The following is a 14,218-nucleotide window of genomic DNA, read 5'->3' as shown; positions in this document are numbered from 1 at the left end:
CTGTGTTTTGTTATCCTGTATCCTGACATGTTCTCGTCTGCCTACTAGGGCTAGCTAGAGGGCCTTACGTCGAGACTGGCCGTGCGCGTTCGGTGATTGGATTAGCGCCTCTTCTGTTTCCTGAGAATTGTATCCTGACTTGTTCAATAAAGATTAAAAAAAATCCCGAATTGTTCAAAAAAAAATAATAAAAAAAAAAAAAAGATTGGATTCGCTCTGCTAGAGCTGTCACTCGCATTTTAACTCAAAATGGCCGAAGGAGAAGACGTTGATCTGGCTGCAGAACTACTTTCCACACAATTTGCAAGACGAGCCTTCCACGAAAAGCTGGATATTGTACAACAGAGCCACTGAAGTGTTCCTGAGAAAAGAAAGGAGGATCGACTTTATTTTCAAATAAGCAGACTCTGTGGAGAACTACATTGGTGAGTCAATGAATTTTATTTTACATTTCTTCTTGTCATTTTATTTCGTTCGTATTACATTAATGGTAACGAAATAAAATGACAAAGATACAAAAATGTATCAAATAAATCTGCTCACCTGCAATTTATAATGGTGCATCCTGAGATAAGAAAGGAGGATCGACTTTATTTTCAAATAAGCAGACGCTGTGAGAACTACATTGGTGAGTCAATGAATTTTATTTTACATTTCTTCTTGTCATTTTATTTCGTTAGTATTAAATTCATGGTAACAAAATAAAATGACAAAGATACAAACATGTATCAAATAAATCTGCTCACCTGCAATTTATAATGGCGCATTGTAGTCACCTTCGTGCACGAAAGTTCGTTCAATCTCAGCTGTTAGTCAGTTATTAGTTAGTCAGTTATGTCAGTTATTTGCTGTTGTATCATCGATTTTCAAAATGCAAATGATCTGTTTACTTTATTTTCAAAGAACAGTTTGTTTTGTTATTGTTTGGTTGGTGTCTTATATGAAACTGCGACATTGCGCAATTTATTGGACAGACTTGTTTAAGATCACACAGCGTAATTTGGGTGGCATTTTATTTCGTATTTTTAAATCATCTTTTTAGTTTTGACTATCTGTAAATGTAGTTTCCTGCTCTTAATTGTGAATGCATACTTGATGGTTTTAAATGCTCCTGAAATTAAGTGCTGCTTGACGAGCCTATACAGTATTGTGTTCATAATATGTGACGTCACTGAAGGCCTAAGGTTGAAATGCATGGCCCGCCACTGGAATGTCTAAACCACTGGCAACAAAAGTGAATACACCCATAAGTGAAAATGTCCAAACTGGTCACAGCTATGTATTTTCCCTCCCCAGTGGCATGTACCTCATTAGTCTTAAAGGTCTCAGGTGTGAATGGGGATGAGTTGTGTTTCAGTGTTTTTACCCAAAGCTAAAGAAGATTGCACAATAATAATGGTCTACAGAAAAAAAAAACCCTTCAAAACATAGTGTTAATATTTTTACTGGATATAGCTCAGACAGTGATTAACAAAACATACCGGTACATATTTACAACCACACACAGCTTGTATGACTTGTGAGCATGATCAACTTTTTGTCAAAGTAAAAATGCTGCATCAGAGTTTATCCAATAGGCAGACTCAAACGAGAGTATAAACTATGAGTTTCTTTAAAATATATTAGTTCATGTTCTTATTGCATTAGTCCTGTTTATACATCACAGTATTTTCCTAACAGTGATAAATGTTGAATGGCCTATGCTAGTTGGTTATAGCTCAACATGAAAATCAGGATAGCAGCCTCAGCAAAGTATTTCTAAAAAGTTAATATCCATCCATCCATTCATTGAAATGCTCATTCATCCATTTTCAACAGTGCATGTCCGATCAGCCAGCTCATATCCCAGCTAATGGTGAGTGAGCCTACTCTGTACTGGTCTACACACGACTCACCGCCGGCGAATTGCAGAGCACATTCATAATACACAAGCGACCATTCACACCAATGGGTCATTTAGAAACTGCAATGAAGGTAATGTTTTTTTTATTTTTATTTTTTATGAAATATAGGAAGCAATGGAAGTACACGGAGACATTCAAGCAAACAGAGGGAGACCATACATACTCAACACAGGTTAGCCTCAGCTAAGATTCTAACCAGGAGCCTGTTGATTGTGACGCAGCCAGCGACTAACTACCGGTACTGCGCCGTGCTGCACAGACAGGCATTTTTGATGTTAAACAGCTTTACTTGATCCTGTTCGGAATAAACAAATCTTTGTTTGTTTTTAACATTCAACACATAAGCATGCTTATTTGAGAACATTGTCATTTCAAGAATAAATTACAAACACCTTTACCCTGTAAAAGACCGATCTCAAGATTACCCTAGCATGAATGCATTACAGTTTAGGTTAAACTCAACCGAGCCAGCAAACTAACAACAACATGACATAAAATATCACTTGTCACTTTGGACTGTCTTCTTGAAGTTCCTACCAACTGGGAGATTTTCATGATGAGAAGGTGTGATGTCAAGAGATGCTCAACTTGCTTCTTGTCCTCTTAATGTTCATACACCAGCAGCACAGAGGAATCAGACAAATAATCATTCATTTGTTTATACTGTACTGTTGACAATTCAAATTTCTGCTTCGAATTATCTTCTCATCAAAAAGGTTAGATTTGATGTTGCCTCTTTGTTTCTCTTTTTTAGATGTTGGGCTCATGCATCTGCCGCAGGCACATTTCTGTCTGGCTGAATTTTCCTGTTGGGGGTGTGGGGGGGGTTGGAAAAAAATAGATCACAGATTATTCTTTTATTGCAGCTAAATATTCTTCACTACAACAAAAAGGTCACTCCGAAAGAATACCTGAAAGCTTAGGGAGGTTGTCATGGGTTAAATGTGAAATAAAATAACTGAGAACATCAAAGTAACAGACACATTGAGAGCTAAAAGCAAAACCAATACATTGAATTTATTTTTTCATTTTTTAAAATTTGTTATTTTCCTAATAGAATATATCCCGGTAGAGTTACTGTGAGTGAGTGTGACTGCACATACTCATGTTTAGTAAGAGAGGCTTTATCACAGGTGACCTCTGTGAGTGTGCCGCCTTCCTTGGAGGGAAGTGTCTGAACTTCCATTTGTCGTCTGTCGCTTCTTGGAGTGGACACGCCATTCATCTTGACTTCCCTAGAGCAGCATGCATAAAATAAATGGGATTAGAATCATGCTAACCTCCTTGTAAATCCAATTCACACGGAGCCCCTGAGGGGACATGGAAGAAAAAAAACCTTTGCGTTTAGGATCCCTCCTAGTTTAGGGTTCCCTCGCAAAGATTGCGAGATAACGCAAACTTTTTTTTTTGTAAATGGACATGTTTTTTCAAATGCGCGTTTTTGTACTTCCGGGTCAGCTTGGCTAATGTGGGCTCTCTTGTGCGGCTGATTGAGAGACGACACTACTTCGGGGAAGGAGAGAATCATGGAAGAGGACTTGGAAATTATATTTAAGATCAAGAACAGTTTTAATTTCTTTGCAAAAAAAAAAAATGTTTGCGTTCCCTCGCAATCTTTGCGAGGGAATGCAAAGTTTTTTTTTCTTCCATATCCCTTTAGGGGCTCCATAAATTCAAGATTAGTACCCCCCCCGCCCCAAAAAAAAAAAGATGAATACAAACTTACACACCTACTGTACTTACCCATTAGGACCCCCCTCTCCTTCTTCAAACCCTTTGAGGCCTGGAACTTTCTGTCCAAAAAGTTTCACAGCGATGGACATAAGCAGGCCACAGCGGTTTCTGTAGCAGCAAGTGGCATCCACCAGCAAGAAAATCACCAAGAAGATCACCATGACGATGCCCGCCACGCTGCCTTTGGTCATGCTGCTTCGCACTGTGAGAACAAAGAGGATGAAGAAGGGAGTGAAGTAGAAAGAGGACGCTCATTAAGAATGGAGATGTGATGTTTGAGATGATGAGAGGATTACCAGGTTTCTCTGCAATGGTGAAGTTGAATGTTACAGGGAGCGAGGAACCGTTAGCATTGATTGCTGTGACTTCCAGTTGATAGTCAGCGCCAAAGTTCAGGTCTATGAGGGTAATGGAGTCAGTGTTGGACGATAGCTGCTTCTTTTTCCATTCAGCCCGATCTTTATCCTGGACAAAATAGAGACAGAAAGTGTTGTAGCACCAAGTATGGGGCATAAAATGGGTAAAGAAAATATGCATTGATAAATATTTCAACGACGGAGAGTGTTTTGACTTCCACTTTTTATGTAACAGTCCTTTGCCAACTACCTCACATGAACATGGATGCTACCACACGGCAAAGGCGTGCAGGTGCATGTTGAGCCTGACCTCACGATATCGGAGATTGTAGTGCAGGAGAGGAGTGCCGCCATGATCAGTTTGCTTGAGGGGGATGAAGAAGGAGTTGCCCCCTACTTTCATCTCATCACATGACAAAACTGGGCTGTCTGGTTCACCTGGGTGGCAATAGAGAAAGCAAATGCAGAACTTTATGCCTCCTTGTTATTGTGTGGACTCATATACATGTAACGGCCAGTGTGTGTGTCTTACCTCCTGTCGATGGAGGATAGGAGATTGGATGGTGTCATTATGATAATGATGATGGAAACATGATACAAGACAGAAAAACAGATGAATCACAAAGTGTGTAACAACAGATTGCGATAAATAATATTTTTATGATCGCACACATGCTTTAATGCACATGAATAGGAATATTTTGACCATAACATTAACATATGTATTTATAAATACGTTATGAGAGGACGCCGGAATTGCAAAGGCCTAAAACACAGGCGTAGGTCCGTGATCATACCCTTGCAGGTTCAAGACCCCACACCAAAATACGAACATTGCTGTGATGTTCTTGGACGTCGGTCTCAGTGTCCTCAGTGGCACATCAGTGTTGTGCTGCGCCTTGGTCCTTATCTTTCCCTTGCATGCATGCTGTACAGTGTTTGTGCATTTCGAGTGTATTCTTATTCCTGAATACAAATTACCGTATTGGCCCGAATATAAGACGGTGTTTTTTTGCATTGAAATAAGACTGAAAAAGTGGGGGTCGTCTTATATTCGAGGTCTAGACGTTATACCCATTCACGACGCTAGATGGCGCCAGATATCATTGAAGCGAGTGCTGAACTTGACTCCCCAGGCCAAAGTGAACCCCTGTCATGAAGAATAAAAATAAAAATAGCGGTAGCACGAAGAAGAAAAATTAAAAATAGCGGTAAGAAAGAAAAGAGAAGAAAATAATAAAAGAGATAACAGAAAATGGAGAAATGTAGTGACAATCTGGAGAAAAGTGGGTCGAAGATCGGCCAGGTTAACCGGCAGATGAGGACAAGTTATGATGTAATTTACATTTCAAAAATCAGAAGCCATTCATTTACGAATGTGATTGCACTTTAGTTTATATATTTAAATGTTCAGATATTAAGATTTGAATGCTTTTTCTCTTAAATATATTGTTATAATCATTTGTTTCAGATGTACTGAAATTATTTTCTGTATAAAAATTAACTTCAAAAAGTATTTTTTCAAACTTGAGTCTTGAAAAAGAGGGGGTTGTCTTATAATCAGGGCCGTCTTATATTCGCGCCAATACAGTACGACTGTATGTGAATTCACATGCATGGATTTTGATGACGGGCAACCCGGTGGTCCAGTGGTTAGCGCGTCGACCTCACAGTGCAGAGATACCGGGTTCAATTCAAGTTCCGGCCTCCCTGTGTGGAGTTTGCATGTTCTTCCCGGGCCTGCGTGGGTTTTCTCCGGGTACTCAAGTTTCCTCCCACGTTCCAAAAATATGCATGGCAGGCTGATTGAACACTCTAAATTGTCCCTAGGTGTGAGTGTGAGCGTGAGCGTGAGCGTGGATGATTGTTCGTCTCTGTGTGCCCTGCGATTGGCTGGCAACCGGTTCAGGGTGTCCCCCACCTACTGCTGGAAGATAGCTGGGATAGGCTGCAGCACCCCCCGAGACCTTTGTGAGGATAAGCGGATCGGAAAATGGATGGATGGATGGATTTTGATGACTACTGTACAATGTATTTCACAGGTCAGGTGCAAACTGTAATTGCTTGAAATCTTAGATATTTACCTTAAAAATATGTAACAAAACAACAACACCCCCAATTCTAAAAATGATCATCAACACACTATTTTGTTCATTTCAGGCATTGCGTAGTAAGTGGTATGGAATTTGGATTTATTGTGCCTCTGCCTTCATATGGTGTTAATGTGTGATACTCACGTATTCCTAGGGTTCGGACAGAGTTTGCATCTGAGAATTGGCCGCGTCCTGCTGCATTCAAGGCAGCCAAACGCACAGTGTATAATGTGTAGGGCATGAGGGAGGTCACTGCCAGGGTATCTACGAGCACAAACATAAAAGTGCACGTCAAGGATTACAGCTGATTTCAACCTTGTACACGGACAAATTACCTGAGGCTGGTACGGTGACTTCTTGCCATTTCTCGGCTGCATTTTGTCTCCATTGCAGGATGAAGTTTGTAATTGGTGTTCCCCCATTGATGGGTGGTGTTTTGAGGGAGAAAAAGACTGAGGCAGGTCCAGGTGAGACTGACAGGTAGGGAGGTGGACCAGGCTGGGCTGTGGGTCAAGAGAACACCGTGGTAAAATGAGGTACTTACAATGATAGTTGTAACCTATGTGTTCAAAATTAGGGCCTGATCGAGTACACTATATAGATATTCATGTCCAGTTTTAATGTCATAGACATATTTAGATAAATTGATGTATGTTTCTTCTTTTGGATGACATGAGACCACTGCTCTAGGACTGTGTATAGTGAGATGTGTTTTTAATGTTTTTTTCTTTTCTTTTTTTTTTCTTTTCTTTTTTTTTTGGTTATATGTAGCTGCCTAACGTATTACAGGTATTTAACACTGCAAAATACAAGCACAATGATGCGATTGTTGAAATAATTCAAAATTGAGCTTTTTTTTTTTTTAAACAAATGTATGGCTTATTTTGTTGTTTAGGTGACTCAGTGAGGTGTCCGGTGAGTGCAGAATTACACCGCAGAGCCAAAGTTAATGACTTACTGTGAATTGCAACGTCTCTTGATGCATTGCCGATGCTTCCAACAGCCATGCAGGAATAGAGGCCACCATCAGATGGCACGACTGAATCAATCATCAAAATGCCGCCCTCGACACGGATACGACCAGAAGGTGAGTCCTAGCGAGGCCAAACACAAAAGATGTACAGTACTGTGAAAAACAGGCTGGGCTAAACATAGATTGATGAAACCAAATGTAGTGGTGGTCTTTAGTTTTGTGTTTTTTTTATTTTTATATCGATTTATGTCCCATAAATGTCTCAGTGGGGAGCTAAGGGTGACACAACACATTAGTAAAGGACAGCCATGCATGCGTCAATCATTCTTGAACATTCCATCCACAATGAGGGTTACATGAACTAAAATTCACACCCAATGGTTCCATTCATTCAAATCATTTCTAAAAAGCACGACAACACAAAATTCTCTTAATTCTTCACAATACTAAATGTTTTTTTTTTCGAGCCTGTATTATGACTGTGTGGTACAGTATACAGTATGTGTGCATTTTATTTCATGAAACCATGACCATGGATGGGTAAGATAAACAATTACTTCTCTGCCATGTCGGTTTACTTGCTGTGATGTGAAAGCATGGTTTTGATACTACAGTAACTGTAAGAATTGAATACTCTTTACTTGACACAGATCATTTACAGAATTACTTTCTAAATATGTAATTAATATAAAAAATGAAGTAACAAACGGGTCGAGGAATACTGCATCCGTGTAAAATTAGCAGATATTAAAATTTCCCCCTCGGCATGGGGGTGGCCACAGACTGACAAGGGGTGTCTTTTGCCACCCCTGGCCATCCTGTAGCTCTGCCCCTGCGTACCACTCTTACCAGGGTTTGTCCATTGCGCTTATTGAGCCAGTGCAGGTCTGGCTGAGGAAGTCCAGAGACATTACAGGCCACTGCCACGCTCTCGCCCACACTAACATTCTGCTGCTCTACAGACAAAGACACCTCTGGGGTCTCTGAAATGAAACAACTCCATTATCACCTCAACAGCCACGTTTGAATGCAAATGTTATTTTGATACTGTACTTTGCATTCCATAGGGAGTCAGAAAAGAAGAAAACCAACCAAAGACGTGAAGCATAACGGTAGCACTGCTTTCGCCAATCTTGTTGGTTGCGGTGCAGATGTATTCCCCGTAGTCGTCCCTGACAACGGACCTAATGATCAACTGGCTGCGGTCAGAGTTGAACTTGTGATGCCTGGGGTCGTATAATGCTGGCCTGTGAGACAGAAGTTTAAAGTGATTGAAGTAAGTCACCATTATAATGCAATGCACCTATCGTAGTCCCACTATCTCGTGAATTTTCATTTCCATTTTTTTGTGTTGAAATACATATACGAGTGTATGGGAGGGGTAATTTAAGACTTAATCTCCAAAGCAAATCTTTGTGCTTTTTATATTTCATGTGTATTTTCTATTCGTTTTATGCTTGCACATTATTTTGTTCCAACATATTTACCGTGTGTTGGAAAAGTGATTGTTTTTAAAGAGTCCCAATCCCAGAGAAAATGAGGTGGGTTGTGTCAGGAAAGGCATCCGGTGTAAAAACTGTGCCAAAAGTCTCATGCGAGTGACTTGCTGTGGCGACCCCTGACATAGAAAAGCCAAAAGTCACTTTTCCTTCTTCCATATGGTCTGTCTGTATCGCAAGATTTTCATTGCAAGGGGCTTTGCAACATACTCATGCCTGGGATGGATGGGGGATCTGAAAATAAAGCGCAATGTACTACTCCACAAGTAACGTTTGCTATTGGCTTAAATTAGGCTGATACTTGTTAAAACATTATGGCAGATTGTAAAGAAGAAACCGAGCTTTAATGCTGTGTGGGATGATGGTCAGGATAATATTAGTATCATATCCACGAAAAACAATGATTATCCACTGATACAGATCCAAACATCAGAATCCAAACATCAGAAACACTCACCAAGAGCGCACTCGACATATTCACTAACCAAAAACATACAGTATTTCGGTACAGATGCCTTTACTAATAAAATAATTCACTGTTTTGACACATTCCACGAGCTATCAAGTTGACATTATTAGTACTTGTGGTTTGCTGCAATGTTGACCTGCACTAAAACCTTTGGTTACTTTATGAAGGTGAAATAAACGTATTGTGCAGAGTAATTTGACATGACCGTAACCTATCACCATAATGCAAATAATCCTGATGATATTAAAACTAAACACATACTGCATCACTGACTGTTAATCAAAGGTGAGAATGAATTTTAAGGCAAATGTGAGCAAAATCTGTTAGATTTAATTACTCTCCCCCTGTCCCTAAATCGCTTTATGTGTCTCGCAAAAGAATGAATGCATCTTAATTGGTAAACTCAGGTCTTACATGCTCCAGGTGATATTGGGTTTCGGTTGGCCGTCGACCAAACAGAGCAAGGAAACGTTGGTTTCTGGTCCAGCGATGACTTTCTTCACCTCTTCTTTCAGATGTACAGTGGGAGGAGCTATATTCAGAACACTCTTGTTATTGTCAATGTTTCAGAACACAGACTGGACTTGATGTAAATTCAACTATCCCAATGATTGTCTGCTTTCCGGAAATTCGTACATTCAGCATGGCATGCTTGATTTCATACTGTAAATGATGATGCAAAGAAGACACACCATTGACTACAACAGATATGGGAAGCTGTTGAAAGACGGGCCTCCCTCTGATTTGGGCCTGGCACACGTACATCCCAGCATCCTGTCGCTTCACTTTCTCAATGAGGAGCGTGTTATCAGGCAGCTGCTGCACATTTTTTCCTAATAAAGACAAAGACAAAAAGATCAGAAAATCACATCCCAAAATCCATTTCAAATCCAAAATCAGATTTGCCAAATGATCATATGGAGATGAGCTCCCGGAGCATACACTTACCACGAGACGGCATCTCCTTGCTGTACGTCCAACGGACTTCCACCGCCGGCTGGCCAGACACCCGACAAGGCACCGCTCCATCTGTGCCCTCCAAAAACTCATGGTAGGTGGGGGTGTTTTCAAATGATGGACCCTCTGACAACAAATCCAAGATGCTTGTTTTGTGTGTGGTAAATTCTTAGACCAGACAAGTATGATCTTAGCAGCGCTTCAAAAGATCCACTGGCCACAGCAGCATCTGCACAACCCAATGACTTGCCCAATTTTTAATAGTCATTTTGATTGACGCCGTCAGAGAGGTATTTGTTAACTCTGCCAAGGATGTTATGCGAACTATTACGCCACAACGGCATTGTAATGTTGTTTAAAAAAATTGGGCAGTTAATGGAATTATGAGAGGGGCAAAACATGTCACACTGCTCTCAGTAAGATCCAATCCAGTTATACAACAACGCAAATTAAAATACATTCTAATAAAGGTATTGTGCATACAAATACTTCTCTGACTTGATCATTTAAAACTGACAGAATCACTGATAGGCCTACCAGCTGATTCAGTTTTGCAGGTGTTGTGGCCAGTTCGTCTGCCAAAAGTGTATGATGCTCTTACATACCGTAAACATAAATCTGTGTCTGAACATCATCCATGTGGCCGTTGTCAAATTCACACAGGCAGGTGTACCTTCCTGCATCCTCCACAGAGGCACTCTTGATGACCAGTTTCGAAGAGGACTCATCCACTGTTGATATCAACTCTTCATCGATGTCCTCGCCATTCCTTTGCCATGTTATATGTCCTTCTCCCCCAGCTAAGACAGGATAGCATATGCATCAAATGGAATTTAAAACCGATATGTGCCACAGGTGCGATGTACCCAGACACAAAAGAGCATATATAAAGACATAAAAGATAAGATAAGATAAGATAAGAAAACTTTTATTTGTCCCACACTGGGGAAATTTGCAATCGACAGCAGCAGAATTGAAAGGGGGGGGGGGGGCGTAGAAAAGAAAAACAAAGTATTGCATGCAAAAAATAAATGTTTCAAAAAAAGAACTGTACACAGTACAGAATGCAATGTACAATATAAGTCAGCCATATTTAAATTACAGATGGAAAACTGACCTTTACAGAAAAGTAAAAGCTCCTCTCCAACTTTAATATCTTGCTTGCTGGTGATGATGTCCATTTTGGCATCTGACAAAGAGAGGAAAGAAACATGTGCCATCAAATGCTTGTCACTATTTAGTGCACATTAGACAACCTCTCCATGTTTATCACCTAAAATTACTGTTCTAGTAGTATCCCGAAACTTTAGATAAAAGATAAAAACAACACACCAGTGAATGTCTCAGAGAATCTAACGCACTTGAGGTGACGTTTTGTGTTTGCAGTTAATTACTCCAAACAATATCAAATAGCAGACCTTACCCGTGCTATGCACAACCAGAAGCAACAAAAACAAGGCGATTTTCATGTCGAAAATTTTCACTTTGGCCACGGTCACACTGAAAAATTCCTGTCAGGTTAGCTGGTGAAGGTGGATTTTCGAGCCTCAAATATGACACCTACTTTCAGGGTTCTTGCTATGGGGAGGGTCTGTATCTTGGGTTATATAGGGACGCAGAAGGGGAAAGGAAGCAAAAAGTGGGCGGAGAGGAAGCACATGTGTCTCATCTCTTCTTGTCATTCATGATCACAAATGGCTGTGAAAGAAATGCTTCGTCCATTTCACAACAAAGTCTTGTTATTATTCATATTTTGTCAAAGTAATAAATACATGCAAGTCTCTGCTCTGGCATCACTCACACCACAGTACAATTATTTTGGTCAGATCGTAGCCTACATGAAATTATTTGATGGTGATAAGTTTTATGATAAGTTCATATTTTCCATTCTGTTCTCATAATGTTATGATTGATTACATCTTGGGTGGCACGGTGATCCAGTGGTTAGCGCGTCAACATCACAGTGCAGAGGGGCAAGGTTCGATCCCGGCTCCGGCCTTCCTGTGTGGAATTTGCATGTTCTCCCTGTGCCTGCATGGGTTTTCTCTGGGTACTCTGGTTTCCTCCCACATTACAAAAAAATGCATTGAACACTCTAAATTGTCCCTAGGCGGATGGTTGTTTGTCTCTGTGTGCCCTGCGATTGGCTGGCAACCGGTTCAGGGTGTCCCCAGCCTACTGCCCAAGGATAGCTGGAATAGGCTCCAGCACGCCCGCGACCCTTGTGAGGATAAGCGGATTAGAAAATGGATGGATGGATTACATCTCTACAAATCTGCCCAGCCATTACCACATCATCAGGGCTCTTGCTGTTTAGCCTTGGACAAATGTTACGTTTCAGATTCTGTCTCTCTGTCTATGATGTGCTTTATCCTGAAATATTTCAGCCTCATTTGGACTGTGTGTATGAGGAGTACCATTCCTTATGTGAATAAATGATGCTTGTTGGGTGCTGGATTTAAAAAAAAAAAAAAAAAAAAAGGGCTTGCTAAAAAAAAAAAAGTATTTCTGTAACACCCAAATATTACACTATGTACTAGGCTTTCGTCCCTGTTCTTTCATCTTACTAAGTACCTGTTCCTGTGGGTCCTATCGCTTTCATTTGCTGCACGCCAGGCTGCCCCGCCCGCCTCACATTGATTGCCTGTCCGTATCTCCACACTCGAGACCAAGCAGCTAATCAAAACATAAATAGTCCATTGGGGGTACCTATCACGTTGACTATCAGGAGGTGCTATTATGGCTCATTAAATTGGAGTGTGCTCAAAATGAGGGCCATTAACATGGGTGGGCATTCACGAACCACCTCTCTTTAGTTGCGACATTCATACTGTAACTTCCACTGTAAATTTTTGTGCAACAGTGGGGCACAGGTAAAGAACTAATCATCGTTGGACAGCTGAAATACCAAAGAGCAAATTAAACTGAAGCACTTCTCAGATATCCTGCAAATCCCCCCACCCCCAACCCCCGGGGGCTATGAACAGTAAAAAGTTTGACTTTTGAGCAATCTGACGAGACACTTAGCAAGTGATTTGAGGCAAAGATGCTTTTGGCAACATTTCTACCAAGCATGCAGTATTCCATTTGTGTTATGCTTCATGTAGGCAGTGACGAGGAGGATTATACCGGAATAAAGGCAGTTGGTAAAACAGTGTTTCCTGAGACTTGAGGAAAAATTAACAAAGACATATATATTTTTTTAACTTGGGCCTTTTTAATGGGGAGCATGGTTAGTTAACTCCTTCAGAGAGCAGTTTGGGGCCAGTGTAAAACTCGTTCAGAGCTTTAACAGGAGTTAGAGTGCATGCAAATTGTAGACAACAAAACCGGTACAAAATGAAACACAGCAGTTCAGAAAAAGTCAAATATGATTGTACTAGTGCAGTGGTTCTTAACCTGGGTTCAATCGAACCCCAGGGGTTCGGTGAATCAGTCTCAGGGGTTCGATGGAGCCTCTTCCATGGAGGGTAAGACACACCCAACTCAACACACCCACTTGGCCATCACTGGCTGCAAATAATCACATGACATTGCTTGTCCAATCAGTGCTGTGGGAAATTTAGTTCTTATTACCAGTATTTTAATTCATTAACTTTTTTCTGTTTTTAATAAATGTGTTTTTTAATATCTTGAATTTGTGAATATATATATATTAGAGCTGTCAAATGATTAAAATATTTAATCGAATTAAAAACGCAACTGTCATAATTAACTCAAATGAACTAAAAATTAATCGTGATTACTCATGCATTTTTTATCGTTTCTGAATTTCCTTTTGTATTTTTTGTCCTATTTTTCCCCATTTTAATGCTCTCATCAACATGGAATCATGAATCAGTTTTCTATGTGCAAAATGCAAATATTTACTGAAATAATTTCGATTTTCAATTTTACATGAACATTTTTCACTTGGAGCAGTTATTCACACATAATCTCTCACACAATAATACTGTCCATCAACAATGGTGAAAAAAATATTTTGTCACACAACAGCTGCTTTAATGGCTCTTTTTATGGAATCAAAACAGAGCAATATAAAATTATAAAGTGCACATCTAAGGTAAACTAGTACTCAGCCTATAGTGGATTTAAGCCATGGTTGCATACTTCGTTTTTCTCAAGTTTGCTTTGAACACAGCAGTCAGGCTACGTTGATTCTGTTGGTCCTTCTTGCGCAGAAGTCTCTCTATGGTTTTGTGTCGACATCATTTCGGATGACTACACTTGGTT

General features: G+C 40.2%; 1 protein-coding gene across 2 annotated transcripts; it reads right to left on the bottom strand.

Moving 5' to 3' along the window:
* Positions 1 to 1,431: 1,431 nt before the first annotated feature.
* ncam3 (neural cell adhesion molecule 3) lies at positions 1,432 to 11,581 on the bottom strand. Of its 2 annotated transcripts, XR_002170868.1 has the most exons (17): positions 11,409 to 11,581; positions 11,103 to 11,174; positions 10,591 to 10,785; positions 9,977 to 10,111; positions 9,721 to 9,861; positions 9,443 to 9,560; positions 8,153 to 8,307; positions 7,910 to 8,043; positions 7,046 to 7,181; positions 6,423 to 6,590; positions 6,231 to 6,351; positions 4,305 to 4,434; positions 3,935 to 4,103; positions 3,648 to 3,840; positions 3,008 to 3,139; positions 1,870 to 2,710; positions 1,432 to 1,837 (listed from the first exon to the last, which is right to left on the bottom strand). XR_002170868.1 is itself a non-coding variant. In XM_019893009.1 (16 exons), the coding sequence occupies exons 1-16, from the start codon at positions 11,452 to 11,454 to the stop codon at positions 2,668 to 2,670; spliced, it is 2,088 nt and encodes a 695-aa protein (XP_019748568.1). In that variant the 5' UTR covers positions 11,455 to 11,581; the 3' UTR covers positions 1,432 to 2,667. The 2 variants fall into 2 exon arrangements, 1 of the variants encoding a protein (XP_019748568.1); XM_019893009.1 differs by having other exon boundaries at positions 1,432 to 2,710.
* Positions 11,582 to 14,218: the final 2,637 nt, after the last annotated feature.

The sequence above is a fragment of the Hippocampus comes genome, unplaced genomic scaffold (assembly GCF_001891065.2).
Source record: "Hippocampus comes isolate QL1 unplaced genomic scaffold, H_comes_QL1_v1.1 scaffold94, whole genome shotgun sequence".
Lineage (NCBI taxonomy): Eukaryota > Metazoa > Chordata > Actinopteri > Syngnathiformes > Syngnathidae > Hippocampus > Hippocampus comes.
The sequence above is the reverse complement of the archived record's forward strand: the minus strand, read 5'-3'. Positions and strand labels throughout refer to the sequence as shown.

Coding starts and splice junctions, on each gene's coding strand:
- ncam3 (XM_019893009.1), bottom strand. CDS start 11,454: ATGAAAATCGCCTTGTTTTTGTTGCTTCTGGTTGTGCATAGCACGG. Junction 10,786..11,102: donor GCTTTTACTTTTCTGTAAAG/GTCAGTTTTCCA, acceptor ATCCTGTCTTAG/CTGGGGGAGAAGGACATATA. Junction 10,112..10,590: donor GACACAGATTTATGTTTACG/GTATGTAAGAGC, acceptor ATTTGTTGTCAG/AGGGTCCATCATTTGAAAAC.